The sequence below is a fragment of the Sinocyclocheilus grahami genome, unplaced genomic scaffold (genome assembly GCF_001515645.1).
Source record: "Sinocyclocheilus grahami isolate Dianchi unplaced genomic scaffold, SAMN03320097.WGS_v1.1 scaffold634.1, whole genome shotgun sequence".
Classification (NCBI taxonomy): domain Eukaryota; kingdom Metazoa; phylum Chordata; class Actinopteri; order Cypriniformes; family Cyprinidae; genus Sinocyclocheilus; species Sinocyclocheilus grahami.
Window position 1 is genome coordinate 327,329 of NW_015505813.1, and position 18,903 is coordinate 346,231.

Consider the following 18,903-nt stretch of genomic DNA (forward strand, 5'->3'; position numbering starts at 1 on the left):
GGTGCATAAAGAAGACCTGTAAAGTTGCAAAGACTAAAGTCTCAAATCCAAAGAGATATCTACTTTTAAAACAGTGTAGCTTTTCCTGTAGCTAACTACTTTTTCCAGCAAGTAGCGATGTAGCGCGACCAAATGCTACATTCTGTTTTGCGTTCTGACGAGTCACGAGCCTGTAATGCATTGAAGCAGCGCACGCAACGTCTTCTTCTGACTAGATCACAAACTAAATTTGATCATTACCGCCATCTATTGTGATATCACGCATCGTGCGGCTTTACAGTCTGTCCACTGACAAGAGATCATCTGACGATTTTGCAAAGGATGTACAGGAGTGGATATTTCACATGAATCAACTGTAATTTACGCAAAACAAAGATTAAAATTTGGTCTACGTCGAAGACTTAAAGGGGTCATATGATGCTATGTCAATTTTTCCTTTCTCTTTGGAGTGTTACAAGCTCTTGGTGCATAAAGAAGACCTGTAAAGTTGCAAAGACTAAAGTCTCAAATCCAAAGAGATATTCTTTATAAAAGTTAAGAGTCAACCACGCCTACCTAAAACGTCTCGTTCTAACACGCCCCCACATATCTACGTCACTATCTGGGAAGATTTGCATAATGCCGCCCAAATGTTCACGCAAAGAAAGAAGGCGTAACTTTTATTCTCGCTGTAGTATTGTTGTTGCCGCCGGCATGTCGTGAAGGCGTTGTGTGCCTCGTTGTGAAAGCGACACTACTTTGTTTGACCTTCCAAAAGAGGACGATATCGCTTCGTCATGCCTGGAGCTGATCTGTGCTGGTCGCAGAGGAAATACTTCAACTTCGCGCTGTCGATCGCCGGATCGGCTTTCACCGTGGACGAAGCGGAGTCCAGCCCGGGCGGTGTAACCAAAACAAAATAAGCAGAGGGCAAACGTGGAGCAACGATGAGGTAAAGTGCCTTTTATGAGCTCCTTGTGAGTTTGCAGGTGGTGAAAATAAAATTATATGTACATATAGTACGCAAGAATAAGCGCGCTTAGTCCAGCAGACGGCATTAGGTGTGTTCGACTTAAAGGGGCGCTGAGCAGACTGATCGGTTAATGGGTGCTTTGATATCATACACCCGCAGCTCCGCTTTAAATCTAACACACCTTTTGTTTGGGGTGTTCGGTGAGTATATATACATCATTCAAGCCGAAAAATCAGGTTGTGAACACATCACTATGCCTTTAGGTTCGGTGTCTTTAGGTTTGCTGTCAAAAACGTCAACGTGAACGCTAAGCGGACCAGGACCAAATGTATAATTTTCCTTTTTGGTCCAGACCAAATGAACCAAACAAACCAACCTACAAGTGTGAACACACCCTTATTTACATAAGGGTGTGTTTACATAAACCTTATTTACGTAATGCAGGGATTTCCAAATTATAATTTTTTTTGTCATCTGAACCTCTTTCACCTATTATATTTACTTGAAGTACCCCTGAGATTTTAAGGTAATAAGTTAATAATTAAGTAACATACTTGCATGTTCATTGTTCTCTGGCATTGGTTAATGGCCACATGACATGCAGGTAAACAAATAAATGTAAAAAAAAATGTTTTTTTTTTTAGTAAGTGTTTTATTTTGATTTATGTTATTTTAAAATGATTTTGAAATTTTTTGTCATGTAATTTGGAATCAGTAATGGACTAAAATGTATAAGTAATCTACCCAGCACTGGAGATAAGAGGGTGTTTTCAGTTCATTCTCTATTGGAGCTGAGTGGCGGTTCTCACACAGGGGATTGTGGGAATGGCAGTGAAGGAGAGTAGTAAGTTAATAATTAAGTAACATACTTGCATGTTCACTGTTCTCTGGCATTGGTTAATGGTCACATGACATGCAGGTAAACAAATAAATGTAAAAAAAATGTTTTTTTTTTAGTAAGTGTTTTATTTTGATTTATGTTATTTTAAAATGATTTTGAAATTTTTTGTCATGTAATTTGGAATCAGTAATGGACTAAAATGTATAAGTAATCTACCCAGCACTGGAGATAAGAGGGTGTTTTCAGTTCATTCTCTATTGGAGCTGAGTGGCGGTTCTCACACAGGGGATTGTGGGAATGGCAGTGAAGGAGAGTGGTGACAGTCAAAAATGTGAGAAATGTTCAACTTTATGCAAATGAGAGGCGAAAAACTGGTGGCAGCCAGTCAATACTGTGAAGGCAGTGAGGTTTCTCATAAGCATTTCACAGGTTTGTCATGAGCAATCACATAATTACGTTGCATACTACTATATTCAATTCAGATCTCAAGTTTATGACTATGCTTTTTTTCCACATTAGAGGATCCACAAGGTAACAGTCTTGCTCTAGCAAGAACCACTAATAAAATGCACTCACCTGGTCCTCAAAAGAAAGTGCTTGTCCCACATCTCGAGGGAAGCCATCTATAACTATACCGCTGGCCTCTGGAATCTTCATGATCTTCTGCTTGATCTCAGTTATGGTTGTTTCCTAATGGGCATGAATAACATATACAGGTCAAAATATAAGATATATAACATAAGATGTAACATTACACCCAAATGCACATCATTAGTAAGAACAAACTAAGAAGAAACAGCTATTTCAATGAAAAAACTATCAAAAGTGAGCTGTCACAGAAAATTCTGAGAATGTCAGTTTACTGTATGTTTTTTCACTGAAAATTGTATGACTTCTTTTTTACTTCCAAAATCCATAAATTGAACAGTATTTTACCATTAAATTACATGAAATGTCCCATTAGATCTATTCGTTTTTTACAGTAGTAAATTAATTTAACCGTTAACCAGTTAATAGGTCTTTACCATAGCATTTTTACAGTTATTTGATGCTACAATTATGATCACAATTATGAAATCAGCACATACAAGTCATCCTCTAATTGCTGTACTTCAATAGCAGTTGATTGGTTATTTCAATAGCAGACATGGTTGCTCTTTTAACAAGCAGCTTTCCAAATACAGGAAACTCATTTCTATAGCAGTTTGGTCCTCATAGATCAAGTACCTGCAGAGAAAATGTGCTTTGTAATTCTGAGCTATTTTAAACAGCATCCTGAATCAGTTTGGATGAAAATCTGTAAAAATTATATCTCAGATAAGTTGGGCTTCAAGGGCAATCATTCCATAATTCACAAGAGTATTTTAGAACATTCCCTGAATTTCTTTAAAACCACTTAAACCAAAATCACGTAAAAAAATTTTATTCTTCATTTGCAAAGCCTTGCTTATATGGTATCAGCCCATATATGGTATCATTTGAAAGCTTAGTGTGTCTTCTTTACAATACCATTACTTTTGGTTTTATGATACATAAAGCAGTAAAATGAAGCTTAGAAATGTATTTGTCCCACACACGAATTTCCGCCTAATGATTGCGAAAAAATTTTCAGAAGAATGTGTATTTTTTATATTTTTCACAAAACAGTCAAGTCATATATCAAAAGAAAGCTCTTATTTTCAGGAATTTGTAGTTTATTTGATTGTGTGACAATCACAGATCGAATGACCTTCAATAGAATTGCGATGTGAAATTTGATACCTTCTGAGTTAACATTCAGATGCGTCACATTCCTACTTGCACGATTGCTTCAGTCAGACGCAAACAGTCAAAAACTCTATATTATCTTTTAGATTAGGATCTCTTCTTTCAAACGAAACCATTTTCACGTTTCTGTGTGCTCGCATTGGTGAGAAATCCACTGTTTGGTCGCAGAAGCACACCAGAAGCGCACCAGAGAAAAAAAAGTGGCTCTTTTGGCAAACACGCGCTCTCCAAATCATAGCAGCTCCGGCCAGCGGCTCTTATGTTCTACAACCCTGGGCTACTATGGGCTGCTCAGTGGGCGGCAATAGGTCAGATTACACGCCACTCAAGCGTGAAATTTGACACCTCTGCATCAATAGACAGGAGGCAGGCAAGATGCTGATGCAGGGGGACTAAATTTATGCACATGAATGGAATGATATAAAGCTGGAGGATGTGGATTCTGTTTTAGATTGTAATAAACCACATGGATTTTACAATTTATAGAGTCTTGTGTCTCCTGAAAGAAAAAAACTAATTGTATAAAACACAAAATTTGATATTTGGTATAATTCGCTTATGCCATTTTGCATATTTCGACTTAGACAAACATAAAAATGAAACATAATTCAGTCAATAATCAAGAAAAGTGCTATGGCACATAGTAAAATAGGATTCTGGGGGTAATATGCTTTATAAAACCTGTTTTTGCAAAGGAAGATCACAAAGACACTTTTAGACGCAAAAAAGGGACAATTTTACGCCCTTCGGTTATAATTCAATAACTCCTGTTTAGAAGCTGTTATTTGAAAGATTATTTTTTTCTGGCACATCTTGGCACCTAGTGGAATCAAACAATATAAGTTGCAGAGAGTTGGAGCAAACAGAACCTGAATAACAAACTTTCAAAAAACTATTTCTGAAAAAATATCTAAAAGCACCTTTGTTTTTTTTTTAGAGTTTATTGTAATATTTAAAACATATATAATGCTATTTATGAAGAATTACAACCATATTTTGTAGTTCAAATGGTTTTCTATACAATGACACCATTTACTTTTTCATTTCCTCCATTGTATATGTGTAGGGTAAATATTTGAATTTGGGTATGTCAAATTTAGGCGAAAATACACAAAAACGCCCCAGAGCTTATTAAGCATCTGTCTGACAAAGATCAATTATTTTTTAATATATATATATATTTCTAATGGAAGAGGTAATGAACTTTACAATTAAACTCTATAATTAAAAACCCACACTCATCAACTAAGGTGACAGTCCATATGTGATTTCTGGTGTAATTGAGGAGTGCAGCAGCATTTTTGCAGGGGCAATGTTCCCAACCGCTGGAGGGAGAATATATATTCGAGCGTAGCAAATCTAATGATGTGGATGGCATCATTTACGAAGGAGATCTAGCGTCAGTACCAGATTGCTCTAAAAATAACTCTTACATCAGGCATAATTTATTGCCCAGTATGTCATTTGTATGACCAAATGCTCTTTTACTGTTTTTACCACTATCTGAAGCGATCTAGTGCTTAGTGCCACTGTTTTAATGTAAAGGCACATAGTTTGCCATGGAAATAAACACATCTAGTGAAATGCTTTAAAATAGTCATGTCATTCAATATTTTATTATTGAATTTTCGACCATGATCCACCTTTTCTGACATTTAGAATTAAAAATGAAACTTGAAATTAAAAAATTTGGTATTTTGAAAAATGTCTTTGAGTTATTTGTTCATATAATGAAGGTCAGTGCTGTTCACTGCTATTTTGGACCGCACTGACTATCAATGTATGGGCAAAAAGAGTAGGAGCTCCAAAAAGTTTCATTTATTTCACAAGAAAGCAGTTGGACTGGCAACGTCTTCTATTCGGCCTGTTGTGCACATGAATCAGCAATCGACATTCGAGTGCATGATGCGAGTCTGTGCACCATCAAAGGTAAACACACAGTATATTTGCTGCTTTGATCCACCATGTACACAAATTGCTCTGAATGTTTAAATTAATCCATAACTGGTCTATAACACAATGATGGCATAGAGTTGGGGTTTCTACTCAAAAGATCAAGACAAATTTATTTCTTTAAACGTGAAACCTTTAAATGGATTATATTACACACTTTACACGTATAGTTTTAGTCAAGCGTGTTCCAAAACAATAAAATTGTTTAGGATGACCAGTTTCCACCTTCAACTTAATTCAAATTAAACTAGGTGAAAATTAGATTTTTGTGTGACAAGCTAATAACTGATATGAAACATTTTCTAAATATTATTTTTAAGTTTTATTTATATGACCTTAAATGAACCTTAACGTTAGGGAAACATTCTCCAAAGGGAACATTCTATTTACATAAAAAAAGGTTCCTGGCTAACTGACAGAGAATGTTCGTGTCACACTACAGTGTTGAATGCACATGTACAAAGATGAAGATGAAGGTTAACAGTCTTTAATAATCCACACACAGGTAAATTCCACACAAGGGAGGCTGGTAACACACGTATACACCGGTGTATAAGACCCGACAAACACTAACTGAACAGACAGGAACTTAAATACATAGGCAAATGAAGATAATTAACAAGACACACCTGAACATAATGACATAATCAGACATGAGGGAAAACTAGGTCAAGGAACACATGAGGGAAGAAAACAAACTAATAGTCCATGTGGTGTGACAGTTAGGATGTCTTTTCGGGGAACCAAACTTCAGCTAACTCAACTTTTTCAGATAAGCTAACATTGCTGGGATAGAATCTGGAAAAGTTGAGTTAGCTGAAGTTATGTCATTTTACAAAGGATAATTCAAAATATTTTCCATTATTTTGTCAGAAGATATAACATATCTGATATATTGTGTTTATCTGCTTTAGAAATATTCAGTAAGATATGGAGGTCAAGGAACACATGAGGGAAGAAAACAAACTAATAGTCCATGTGGTGTGACAATTAGGATGTCTTTTCGGGGAACCAAACTTCAGCTAACTCAACTTTTTCAGATAAGCTAACATTGCTGGGATAGAATCTGGAAAAGTTGAGTTAGCTGAAGTTATGTCATTTTACAAAGGATAATTCAAAATATTTTCCATTATTTTGTCAGAAGATATAACATATCTGATATATTGTGTTTATCTGCTTTAGAAATATTCAGTAAGATATGCTGGAAACACTTTTAAAATAAGGTTCCATTTATTAATATTAGGTAACTACGTTAGTTACCGTCAGTGTTGGGCAGTAACTAGTACTAGTAACTAGTTACAGTAATAATATTCCTTTTTGCCGTAATTAGTAGTGTAACTAATTACTATTAAGATTTCAGTAATAATATTACTGTTACCATCCATAAAACAGCCTCAACCCCTACTGATTTGAAATCAAACAATCCAATAATTCCTAGATTTATTTTCATAATTCTCACGACTCGCACAGGCAAATTAAGTCACCAGTGCATCAGGAAAGCTTGGAATATGGAAAAGCTTACATTCAGGGGATGGAAACACTGCACTGATTACACTGATTTTGTCAGGAGAAAAGACGATCTGAACACAGATGTGTAAGTTGTGGCATTACTTTACTCTGGTATTACATGGCTTGCCCACCCACATCCCTCTGATCCCGATATGAATTATATTACTATAATTAAAAATGTTATGAACTCATGTGTTTCTTTTGATAAAATACTTAATGAAATATAATCATATATGGGTAACAGAGAAATTATAGCTATGATTAATTTCAAGCTACACATGACAATTAATACAACACTTTCACTATCAATCACCATTGAGTGTTTTTAATAACTTCTGACTGCGATCCAATGTAGATTTTGGTCAAATGATGAGGCAGAAATATATTTTTAGTAACATTTTAGAAGAATTTTATGGGGAAGATACACAATTACAACTTCTGTGGGGCGTGAAGGAAAGTAATGTAACTAGTAGTGTAACTAATTATTACTGTTGCCAGATAGTAACAGGTAAAGTAATAATATTACTTTTGAAAGGAGTAACTAGTAATGAGCAATAAATTACATTTTTGGAGTAACGAGCCCAACACTGGTTACATTAACTTGCCATTAACTACATTAGTTACCAGCACGCATCACCATTAACATTAACAATTAAAAATACTCCTAAAGAATTTATTTATCATAGTTAATGTTAATTTCATTGTTTAAAAATGGACCTGAGCTAACACAAACTAACAATGAATATTTTTATTAAAGGAGACATATTATGCCCCTTTTTACAATATTTCTTTTTAAGTCTCTGGTGTCCCCAGAATGTGTCTGTGAAGTTTCAGCTCAAAATACTCAACAGATTTTATATTATATAAATTTAGTTTTTCATATAATATCATATAAAATGTTTCATATTATATCATTTTGAAAATGCCTACTTTGAGTGGAAGCAGAAACACGCTGTTTTTTTCGGGCCTGTCTCTTTAAATGCAAATGAGCTGCTGCTCCTCCTTTTCCAGAAAAGAGCTGCACCTTTACAGCTCTTATCTGCTAAAAACATCTGTTTTGGTTTTGATTATCATGTTTATCGCGCTGAAATCATGTGTTTTAAACCATATGAGTTGAAACTTCTGATATACGGTTTTCTGAAAGCACAAATCCGAAGCACACGGACAGAAAGCGGCTGTCACAGCATGTGAGTACTAAACTAAGTTCTCATTCACACACAAGTTTATGTTAAAAACACACATGAGTAACAAAAAACAGTCGGTTATGTCTGTGAAGGTAAACAGCTGGGAAATAAATTGCATGTTTATTTTAGATCTGCGTGGCAGCGGCAATATACATTAAATAAATCATTAAATCCACTGCTCTCTTGTCTCCTCTGATGCTGGGACTCTAAATAGTGTTCTGTGCTGGTATGTGCAGACAAAGGCAGAACAGTTAGTATGTTTTGCTCAAACTTTCACCATGGCATTAGAGCTGGTACACCGTTGTCACTTGCGAAAACACAATAACGGCGCCATGGGTGAAAACTTACAGATTAAGGGATGGTAATATTATAATGAGATCCCTTTGCCACGCCACCAAGGGAGCGAAATCAGACGTGCTCGTTTTCTCAGATGCTTGAAGAAAAAGGCTTCCCAAAACAAAGTTACTGGGTTCATCTTTTTCATGTTTCCTTGGTTGGTAGATGCACTGGGAACCTGATTATAGCACTTAAAACCTGAAAAAGTCAGATTTTCATGATATGTCACCTTTAACTAACATTAAGGAAGACTAATAAATACTGTAATAAATGTATTGCACATTGTTAATGTTAGTTAATGCACTAACTAATGCAGTATGTCAGATGATTCGGTTGCTTACTTTCAACAAAGTTTTGCACTAGTGAGGACATTTTGAGTTTTGAAAAAGCTTTCTCATGATACAACCCATATGTCTGATTTGTACAGGTGTATCTTATGACACTTCCTTTCACAGTCTGGGAAAATTCTCTAATCCAGGAAGTCATTGGTGGAAGGTGGCTTTATTTCCCTGACAGAAGCTCAACTAGCCCTGTGTCTCAGTACAATGCTGCATTTAATGCAGCTAAGGATTAAATGACGAGGGTTGGCCATTTCATCCTCAATAATCTTTGAAGATACACTGCCTCTTCTAAAAATGTACAAAGCATTTCTGGAGTTCTTCTGGGAATCAACACCCAGTAGGAGCTCTTATCTTCTGTTTCTCTTTCAAAAACCTCCTCGCTAAAATGTGGTGCCCTCATTTCCAGCGCCACACTTCTGTGCTCAGTTCTCAAATGGAAAGTTAATACGCAGGAAAGGGTGTGTGGGTATGTTGTTATAGGGACGGAAGTTAGGAAGTGGTCTTATTGTTAGGTCTGGTAATATATACAGACTGAAGAAATGCAGCAAGTCCTTGAGTTACTTTCACCAAACAGAGATTGTCACTTCAGTAACAGACACTTCAGTCGTAAAAAGTAAGAAATGAACTCAGTAAATAGCTAGTTTGGAGCCATGTTAAAAGATCTACAAGCTATTTCAACTGTTCAGGAAGTCACGTTACATTCAAATCCACATGAATGATAACCTTTAACCCTTACTTTGGATTCAAAATGTATTTAACAGTCCTCTTGAAATGTGTTTTATCTTTGATAAATATCTCAGCATTATTATACGTAAGTATACATATTTGTTGTAGTTTGATTTCCATGCAATACATCAGTCCACTGCAGTGGACACCATCTGTTAATGGATAAACTGGGTTGTTGACATGAATTCAAGCAGTTTCAGCAGCATCCTGTGGTGTGACATTAATTTGTCTAAAACTATTTTCAACAGCATTTTCCCAATTTGTCTATAATTATTCTACATACAACTTATAGGATCTCAGATTAATTTAAAGACTACACTGAATATTTGTACTTTGTAAATTTATTTGCAACACCACAGGAACATTTATTATGAATTAGTGAAGGCAAAAAAGTGATTAAAATGGTGAAAAACAGGATCTACTATATACACTTTGCCTTATGCAGATATTTAAACCAAAAATTTTGATTTAAAAAAAATCATGAATCATAGACATGGAAATGTCCAATCAGCACTACTTATGATTATTTCTAAGACTATTTAAAATAAAATAATGATGCAACTTTATATTTGACAATATTGTCCATTGTATATGGTTATAAGAATGTTGCCTAAGTACATACTGTACAGCAATGCATCAAATACCACATATACTGGTAGAATCTGTGCTATTCACACATACCACAATCTGTATTATTTACAATCAGGAAGATATCCTAATTTATTATAATAATTTTTGTAGGTAAATGGTTTAAAAAGGCCATATTATTTGGTTACTTACAAAATTGCCATTATCATACATTACATTACATAACAAGCCTTAAATGTATGATGTCTGCTACAGTAAAAAGATTTGCAACTCTCTTAAATCACATCATCTAATATGTTAATAATTATATTTGTATATATGTGTTGAATGAAGTAAAAATAAATGTTATGTGCATTTGATCACTGTCTTCACATAAACTTGCATTTGTGATTCTGAAAATGGGTCAGTCTTTGATGTGTTAAGGATAAATAGTAAGACTTCAAAAATAAGAATCAAACAAACTCAGTTATAAATATAACATTCTAGTTTTGACAGTTCAACATTTTCTATTTTGACCGTTGTTTGTGTGATGATTTCTAGTAAAACAAATTCTAGGTGTGTATGTGTGTGTGTGTGTGTGTGTGTTAAAGTCCTGCTATGTCCTATTTATTGACATATTTAATTACTGGCATGTGTTTTTGATCTTTATATTCTCTGACATTCTGACTTCATGAACATACCTGTGGTGCCAGTTCTCCATTGGTGATGATCCTAGCAATCAAACTCCATTTCCTGTTGCTGGTGGCGTTATGGATCATCTTCTTCCTGAGCAGCTCACCCACTGAGACATATTCAAAGCCGTAACGCTCAGCTATCTTCAGACACTGTGTACCTTTACCGCTGCCCGGGCCACCTGTTTGGGAAGATAGTGGGGAGACTTATGACCCCATACTGACTCACTCGCAGACACCCACATATATGCAGACACTCCAGAAAAGCATAATTTGAGAGTGCCATATGCAAGATGCTGTATTATTCAGACAAATAACACAATTGCATATTGCTTTTACATAACATTTCAGTAAAGAAGTTAATGTTGAGTAATTTTAGATAGCTCATTTATTTTTGCTCTGTCAGAGAAAACCATCTCCACTTGTTATGCTCCAGAATGAATCAGTGGTTTGAACAAATTGGTTGAGTGAATAATTCAATGACTCACTCATACAGACAGTCAATTGTTTTGCTCCTGAACAAAGTTTTAATGAACCTGCTGAATGAATAATTCAATGACTCACTCATACAGTCAGTCAGTTTTGTTCCTGAATGGAGTTTTAACGAATCTATTGAATGAATAATTCAATGACTCATAGACAGTTACTTATCGACCTATAGGCGAAACAATGTACCCTGCAGAAAGAGTCACTGAAAAATCCACACCACTAATATACCGACTGATGGTCTGTCTGTTCCAACACAAGACAATTGGAGTGAACAAAACAATAAGCAGCCTGAGTGCTGTTGGACTAAACATCAAGAAATTCTAGGACTAGAAATAATTGCTGTACAACAATAAATATGAATAAACATCACATACTAAAATATTCTAACTACCAATGCATATTATGGACTGAATGCCCAACAAACTACAGGCTATAAGTTTCAGCCACTGAAATACATATTAGTTGACCACTATAAGAAACAATACTAAAACACTGAACATTTTCATAAACAAAATAGAAAGCCGTGCAGTTTTGGGAAACATTTACTGAGCTACAGCTAATATCTCAATAAGATAATACTGCAAGTGGGTGGTCACTTGACTGATGGGATATGCACATTATTTGCTTGTTGGTTACATTCAGCACAGATTTTCCCTCGCAAATTACATCAGTCAACTTAAAGAGACATGCATGCTGTTCAGGGAAGTCTGATAAGGCAGGAGGGAAATGTACAACTATTAGATAGCTCTGTCTGAACTATAGCATCCCTAGAACTCAGCAGTCCTGTTTACAGCAGGTATCCATCTCAAATGCATCCCCAGTGAACGCCCCAGTGGTCTCTGATTTCGTGATAACATCATTTATTACATCAGTGTGTTACTGCATACAGAACAGGAAAGTCAATAGTGTTGCTCTTAAATATACCTTACTTGAATTTTCATTTAACCACAAACATAACCATTTGAAACGAATGCTCAGTTATTTTAGTCCAATACTGTACCTGTGGAATATTAGTTTACTAATATTAAAATTCTAATTTCATGTTAAGGCCAATATTAAAATTGTATATTATTTTGTTAAAATTAATAAATGAAAAAAAAAAAAAGAATTTAAGCATTTAAGCATAACGACATTTAAATAAAGTTCAACATGAAGTTTTCATTTTGAATTTTCAAAACTTTATTGTCTTTATCTTACTTTATTAACTGTAACTATAAGCGGGTGTTAAATAATGACAATGGTAATCTAAATGCAAAAATATAATAAGCATGCATGCATAATTAAATATTCTTAGCCAATATTGGAAATTGAATAGACAATTAATTTTTACATTTTTCTATCACTTTATTCATGATCACTGCACATAGCATAACTGAACCACATTTGTCTGATCAGATGGTCATCTTCTTTTAAAGTCACACATAATTAGTTTAAAAGTTTTGTTTTTAATAATAATAATAAACAAGTGAGTGGGAGTTACTTATGTTATTCTGTCATCGATTATTTTATCACACACTATAGAATCAAAAGTTTGGAATGTTTTTTAGTCTCTTATGTTCATGAAGGCTGCATTTATTTGATCAAAGATACAGTAAAAACAGTAATAATGTAAAATATTATAATAGTATTACAATTTAAAGTAACAGAATTACTGTAAAATAAATTTTAATACCACTTTTTCCAATACTCACCCGATACGATACTTTTATTTTTGGTACTTGCCGATACCGAGTACCGATACCAATATTTTCATTGCATTTGTACATTTTTTAAATATTGGGTACAGAAACCAAAAGAGTATGTATAATGTTAGTTGGTTAACTTCATTTATCAAATAGATACAGTCAAATCAAAATTTATTCAGACGTTTATTCGCTATAGTTTAGAAAATGGTAATAAAATATGACAAGAACAAATTCAGCTTGATAATGTCAGATAACTTTGATAGAAAGGTATGTAATGGATTACAATAAACCAAAAATTATTCATACAGCTGTCAATATTTACACAACTATCAATACTTTGTTGGGTGACCCTTAGCCTTAATGACAGCATATAGTCTCCTGGGCATGCTGTCAACCAGGTTCTTGCAAACCTGAACTTCAACTTCAAATTATTCAGACTCGGTCTGAATAATTTTTGGTCCCAAATTTGTATCAATTTTACTGGTAGTCCACTGTATGAAGAATTTTTGGGTATAATATATCACAGTATAGTTTATTTTGCTATCCTCACATAAATGAACTATAGTGTCCTACACCCACTAGTAAAAAAATATCAAAAATTATAAATGGTCTCTGAATAATGTTTGGTTTGACTGTATATCCTTCTGTTATTTTCACACTTAATTATGCCCATTAAAATGTATTTTACAAGTTTTTGTTACTTTCACTGTTCATTCTTTTTCTCTCTATGGTAGCCTACATCATCTTTAATTTAATAGCATTAGAGCTGCTCCATTGCAGCGGCTTAGTATACTGTAATCACGCGATTTGCTGTAATAATGCAGGGAACCACTCATTATAAATCTCCTAACTGTGACATTTTCATAAACAGAAGTCGCGTTTTTATTCATCTAAAACATGCAGCGATTTATTTTCCAAAGCCACTAATATTGTCACGAATTCGGTCCATGGACTTCCGTTTATTCACCACCAGAGGTCACCCTTTCCATTACATTGACTCTCGCACAACACAAACTGTTGCATAGCACCCCGGACTACATATCCCATCATTCTTTGCACGATTTGCACACTGCACTGATTGCACTCATTGCACACAGCTGTTTCTAATCACCTAACTCACTATATAACACCCACTCTAACCACCTTTCTCTGCGGAGTATTGTTTAGCCTGTACCCCTTTCCGAGTCTCCGTGTTTTCCTTGTTTTGCCTTGCCTGTTTTTGCGGTTTCTGATCTTTGCCTGTTTTCCTGGATTTCTCCCTCTCGTCTCGCCCCTGTGATTCTGTCTGCCGATCGGTGACCTACGCTAGCCCTAAAACTATTCTTGTGTTTTTGCCCGCCATAAACCTGTTTGCCATTGTTCGACCCTGCCTGTTATACCACGTCTCTTTAATAAAAGCTTGCAGATGGATCCACACGTCTCACGTCTCGTCAGCCCCGTTACACATATAATATAGAAACACTCATGAAGCAAGCAAAACATGCGCAACGCGCACACGTATTTGAACTGGTGCAGAATGAGAGGGACAAGTACAGTACAGCCTAGCACATTTCACACAGGCTGTTAGTGTCACTTTCGCCAGAAAGTCGTGTATGCTGAAGGGTGAAAATAAATGACGTTTATAGTGAATGCCCCTATAAATTGTCTTATATTTACGATTTAGTTTTAATCCAAATGATGCGTGCTAATGAGCAAACATCAATAAAGATCACACAACAGAAATGTGCACTCTCTCTCTCTCTCTCTCCCTCCCTCCCTCCCTACCATTAAGTAACTTGGGCATTGTTTTACTTACATCTTTTTGACATATCCGACCGAACTACAAACTTTCCAGTGATGTCTATGAGAAAGGGATATTCACTCGACAAGCTCGCACATCTGCGCTGCCGCACGCTCAATCCACTCAGCGTGCTTTGCTTACCAGCTGGCGCAAATCAGCTATACAGGCATTAATACTGAATGTTTTATATTCATTGCATACATATACTTCGTAGACATCTTTAATCTCTAATAACCCCACTCTGCTGTCTGTTGTCGGTATTTCTTTGTCTGAATATGGCACTTATCACATGCTGTGTGGTATCGGCGTTTGGTATCGGGGCATTTTAAGAGTACAAGTACGAGTACAGGAGCTCAGTATCGGTATCGGTGCATCCCTAACAGAAATCATCTGCCTATTTGGTGTTTCTTATTATTAGCATTATCAAAATTATAAATTTTGCTGGATTCTTTGACAAATAGAAAGTTCAAAAGCATTTATTTAAAATTAAATTAATTTTCTAAGATTACAATTTTCTATGACTTTTGATCAATTTAATGCATTTTTACCGAATGAAAGTATTGATTTCTTAATACTTGCAGGGAAAAAAATAAACATTTGAATGGCAGTGTATTTTCATACAAATTCCAACAACTGCATGTACACAAACACCAGCCTGTTTCTCTCCATTAGCCTGGTATCTGTGATGAAGTACCCAGTCATGGGCTTACCTATAATGAGGATGACTTTGGGTCTGGGTCTAGATGGGTCAAACACTTCATATTCCTCTATGAGCTCAGCTGTCTCAGACAAGTCTGAGTCACTCTCTATGGAAAACTGGTTGATGGGTGGGAGGCGCTCATATCTCCGATAGGGGAAATTGGGACTGTCTGGGAGAACTGTATGGAAGAATGCAAATAGTTAGTCATAAGAGCTTCTGATATCCTCAACAATATATTGCAAAAGGTTCACAGGAAATCCCATGATAGTATATCATTGGAAAAACAGGTTTTGATTAGATGACAAACTTACTATGTTTTACTGTAAAGGTACTTTGCATTCATTTGCCTTTTTGTATTGCCTCGAGAGGTGGGTAGAACAATGTTGCCCAGCACAAAGAAAGGAAAACCCCTACCGATGGTTGCCATGTTCTAACATCACCCAAATAATGAATAATGAGCCTGCTGTGCAATACACAAAACACAGCAGTGGCCAGTTCTAGTTTGTTTAGATGAATCCAGTTCTAGTTTGTTTGCATCACCTACAATTTGGAGTTGCATTGGCTGATGACAACACCTCCTACTCACCATTGCGGAAAAAAGATCGACGTGACTGCCCACCATTGAGAGGCGGTAACGACTTCTTCTCCTGTCCAACGAACGTGTCCCACCGAACTTTATCAGTCCCGCCGAGCTCCCTCACCTTCTTAAGGCAGGTCTCTAGGTAGTCTATGGGGTCATCCGGTCGGTAGTACATCAGACCAGTCAGCAGACTCTGAGAAACCAGTGACAAATCAGAGAGGTGTACTGTGTTTATCTTTTCACTGTAAGAACAGGGTAACATGCATTGTAAGTAGGCCTGTCGCAATAATCAATATATCGACTTATCGCGCAATATATGTCCATGACCTCAATCATTTTTGGTGACGCAATATATCGCACATTATATTTACTTAAAAAGTAATGTCACCATGTTTTGTACATTCCACTTGCGCCTGTGTCTTTTGCAGCTTCTCGTACATAACGTGATGTAGTCATGAGGTCCTAGTTCAAATTTAAAAAATGCTTCTACAAACAAAGTTTCATCTGCAGATATGGTCTTGTTTAGGGATCTGTGCCTTTGTGAATACGGACATCTGACTGCTGAGTAGTGATCGTGTTTTTCAGCAATAGTGTGCACCCTTAATTTACAGAGAAAAGAAGGTCAGGAAAAAAATCTGTAGATGGAAAAATCTCCATACAAGTTACTTGTGCATTTTTCTTTTTTCTTCTTGCTACTTTGCACTTTTTGTTAAAACATCTTTTATTTACTATTTATTCAGGTTTTTTAAGGTATCTAGTATTTTGATACCTGATTTCCATGATCTAAATATTCTTAAAAATGTAAAGTGTGTTGTCATTTGGAAGTGTGTAGGCCTTCTTGCATTATTATGCTGTTACATAAAAAAATGGCAATAATATCGCTTATCGCAATTATTTCTGGGGCAATATATCGCACAACACAAAGTTGTTATCGTGACAGGCCTAATTGAAAGGAATGTTTATTTTTTGTAAATGTTATTATTTATACAATTTTATACACATAAAGGTACAAAATATATCTTAAAAACTAAACTAATATTAAAAATGGTAGCCTATTATTTTATATTGAAATTATTCAAAAAAACGTGTATATATATACACACACACACACACACACACACACACACACTCACACACACACAGGTTTGTTTTTGTGAAAAGTGGGGACATCCTATAGGCGTAGTGGTTTTTATACTGTACAGACCGTATATTCTATTGCCCTTTACCAACCCTACCCCTAAACCTACCCCTCACAGGAGACTTTGTGCTATTTCAGATTTTCAATACACTCCATTCTGTGTGATTTATAAGCGTTTTGAAAAGTGGGGACATGGGGTAATGCCCTGAAAAGTCACCTTCTCCTTGTAATACCTATGTCATACCTCTGTCATTATACAAATTTATGTCCTCATTTGTCACAAAAACCCGCGCACACACACAGTCATTAGAATATAAATGAATTCAGCTATTAATGGGAAGCTGATATATCGCAGTGTGAAACCATTTAAAATTACTTTTAAGCTTTAACAGCATTTTGCTCATTATTTTATAATTGTTATGCATGATAATTTTATGACCCCCTTTGGCGACTACACATTGAAAACTTATAAAAATTCATTTTTTTACACAGCAGGGCAGTTTAAAATGAACTAGAGAAGGCAAAGGTGATTCAAATGGTGAAAAAAAAAATTGTGAAGCGTGACCAGCTCCTAAAATATACACTTTGCTATATATTTGATGTAAATACCCTAATGTACCCACATAATACGCCCATGGTTTTTACAACCAAAGTCGGCCCAAACTCTAAGCAAGAGGGAATTTTTGCCATGGCGCTCATAAATGCACCACTGACAGTTTAAAGAGAGGTACTGACTCCAAAATTAAATTGTTAACAAAACAATAGTAAAATAATAATAGGTGACTGAAAACAATAATTAAATACGCCTGTTATATCCTGTTATTTCTTATCAGACTTGACTGATAAGCATGTGTAGGCTTCTGACAGCACGCATTACTACCATAATAAACAACGATGGACAATCTCGCATTTCAGACACGATCGACATTTTCAGCTTTGTGCGTAAAAACGCGCACACTTGCGACTATAAGCACATACATAACCCTCGATGATTTCCATATAATCCAATCTGATGCAACACTCAACAACTCAGTTTGCATTATTTACAACACGCAGTACCCCACATACACGAACCTTTAAATGAATCATTACCTTTTTATTATGAATTAACTTTAATCATATTCATAAGCTTTTTTTCATAAACCTATATCGAACCAACAATGGTTTTCAGTACTGCTTCTCAGTAGTAATTAATATCAAATTCTTTCTATGCAAGTAACCTAACTTCTTCAAGCTATTCTTCATTCGTAACAGCTGATGTGGAAACATCTTTACACTGTAGAAAATGCTGGGTTAATAGCAAAAGTTCACACACGCAAATGCTCACCTCAAACAGTTGAGGTATCTCTCTCCTGGAGAGATATTCCTTCGCATCGTTGGTGTTCATATCTGTTTTTGGAAAACTATCGATCCTGTTGCGTTGAGTGTAGAATGTATCCTGTTGCAGCTTCCCGAAACCGTGATGTTGTTGCGATCTTAACGCATTCTCCAAGTGCCTAATAAACTAGGTGGATGAAGACAGCTACGCTCTCAGTAAACTGCTGTGCCTGTTACATGCTGCTTCCAAGCTCTCCCCTAGTCTTGGTCTTTTAGTATCTCTCTTCAGTGTTTGAAACTGCCAACACAGCGCGATACACCTGTACGCTGCCCGCGCGCTGATGGA

The 18,903-nt window shown here is 35.7% G+C and overlaps 1 protein-coding gene across 1 annotated transcript; it reads right to left on the minus strand.

Annotated features, from left to right (window-relative positions):
* Window positions 1-2,070: 2,070 nt before the first annotated feature.
* LOC107558176 (adenylate kinase isoenzyme 5-like) lies at window positions 2,071-18,903 on the minus strand. Its single transcript, XM_016241797.1, has 6 exons — window positions 18,568-18,903; window positions 16,109-16,295; window positions 15,533-15,700; window positions 10,878-11,050; window positions 2,370-2,483; window positions 2,071-2,139 (listed from the first exon to the last, which is right to left on the minus strand). The coding sequence occupies exons 1-6, from the start codon at window positions 18,625-18,627 to the stop codon at window positions 2,071-2,073; spliced, it is 771 nt and encodes a 256-aa protein (XP_016097283.1). The 5' UTR covers window positions 18,628-18,903.

Coding starts and splice junctions, on each gene's coding strand:
- LOC107558176 (XM_016241797.1), bottom strand. CDS start 18,627: ATGAACACCAACGATGCGAAGGAATATCTCTCCAGGAGAGAGATACCT. Junction 11,051..15,532: donor CAAAGTCATCCTCATTATAG/GTAAGCCCATGA, acceptor CTTCCCAAACAG/GTGGCCCGGGCAGCGGTAAA. Junction 2,140..2,369: donor CACTTTCTTTTGAGGACCAG/GTGAGTGCATTT, acceptor ATTTGCATAAAG/TTGAACATTTCTCACATTTT.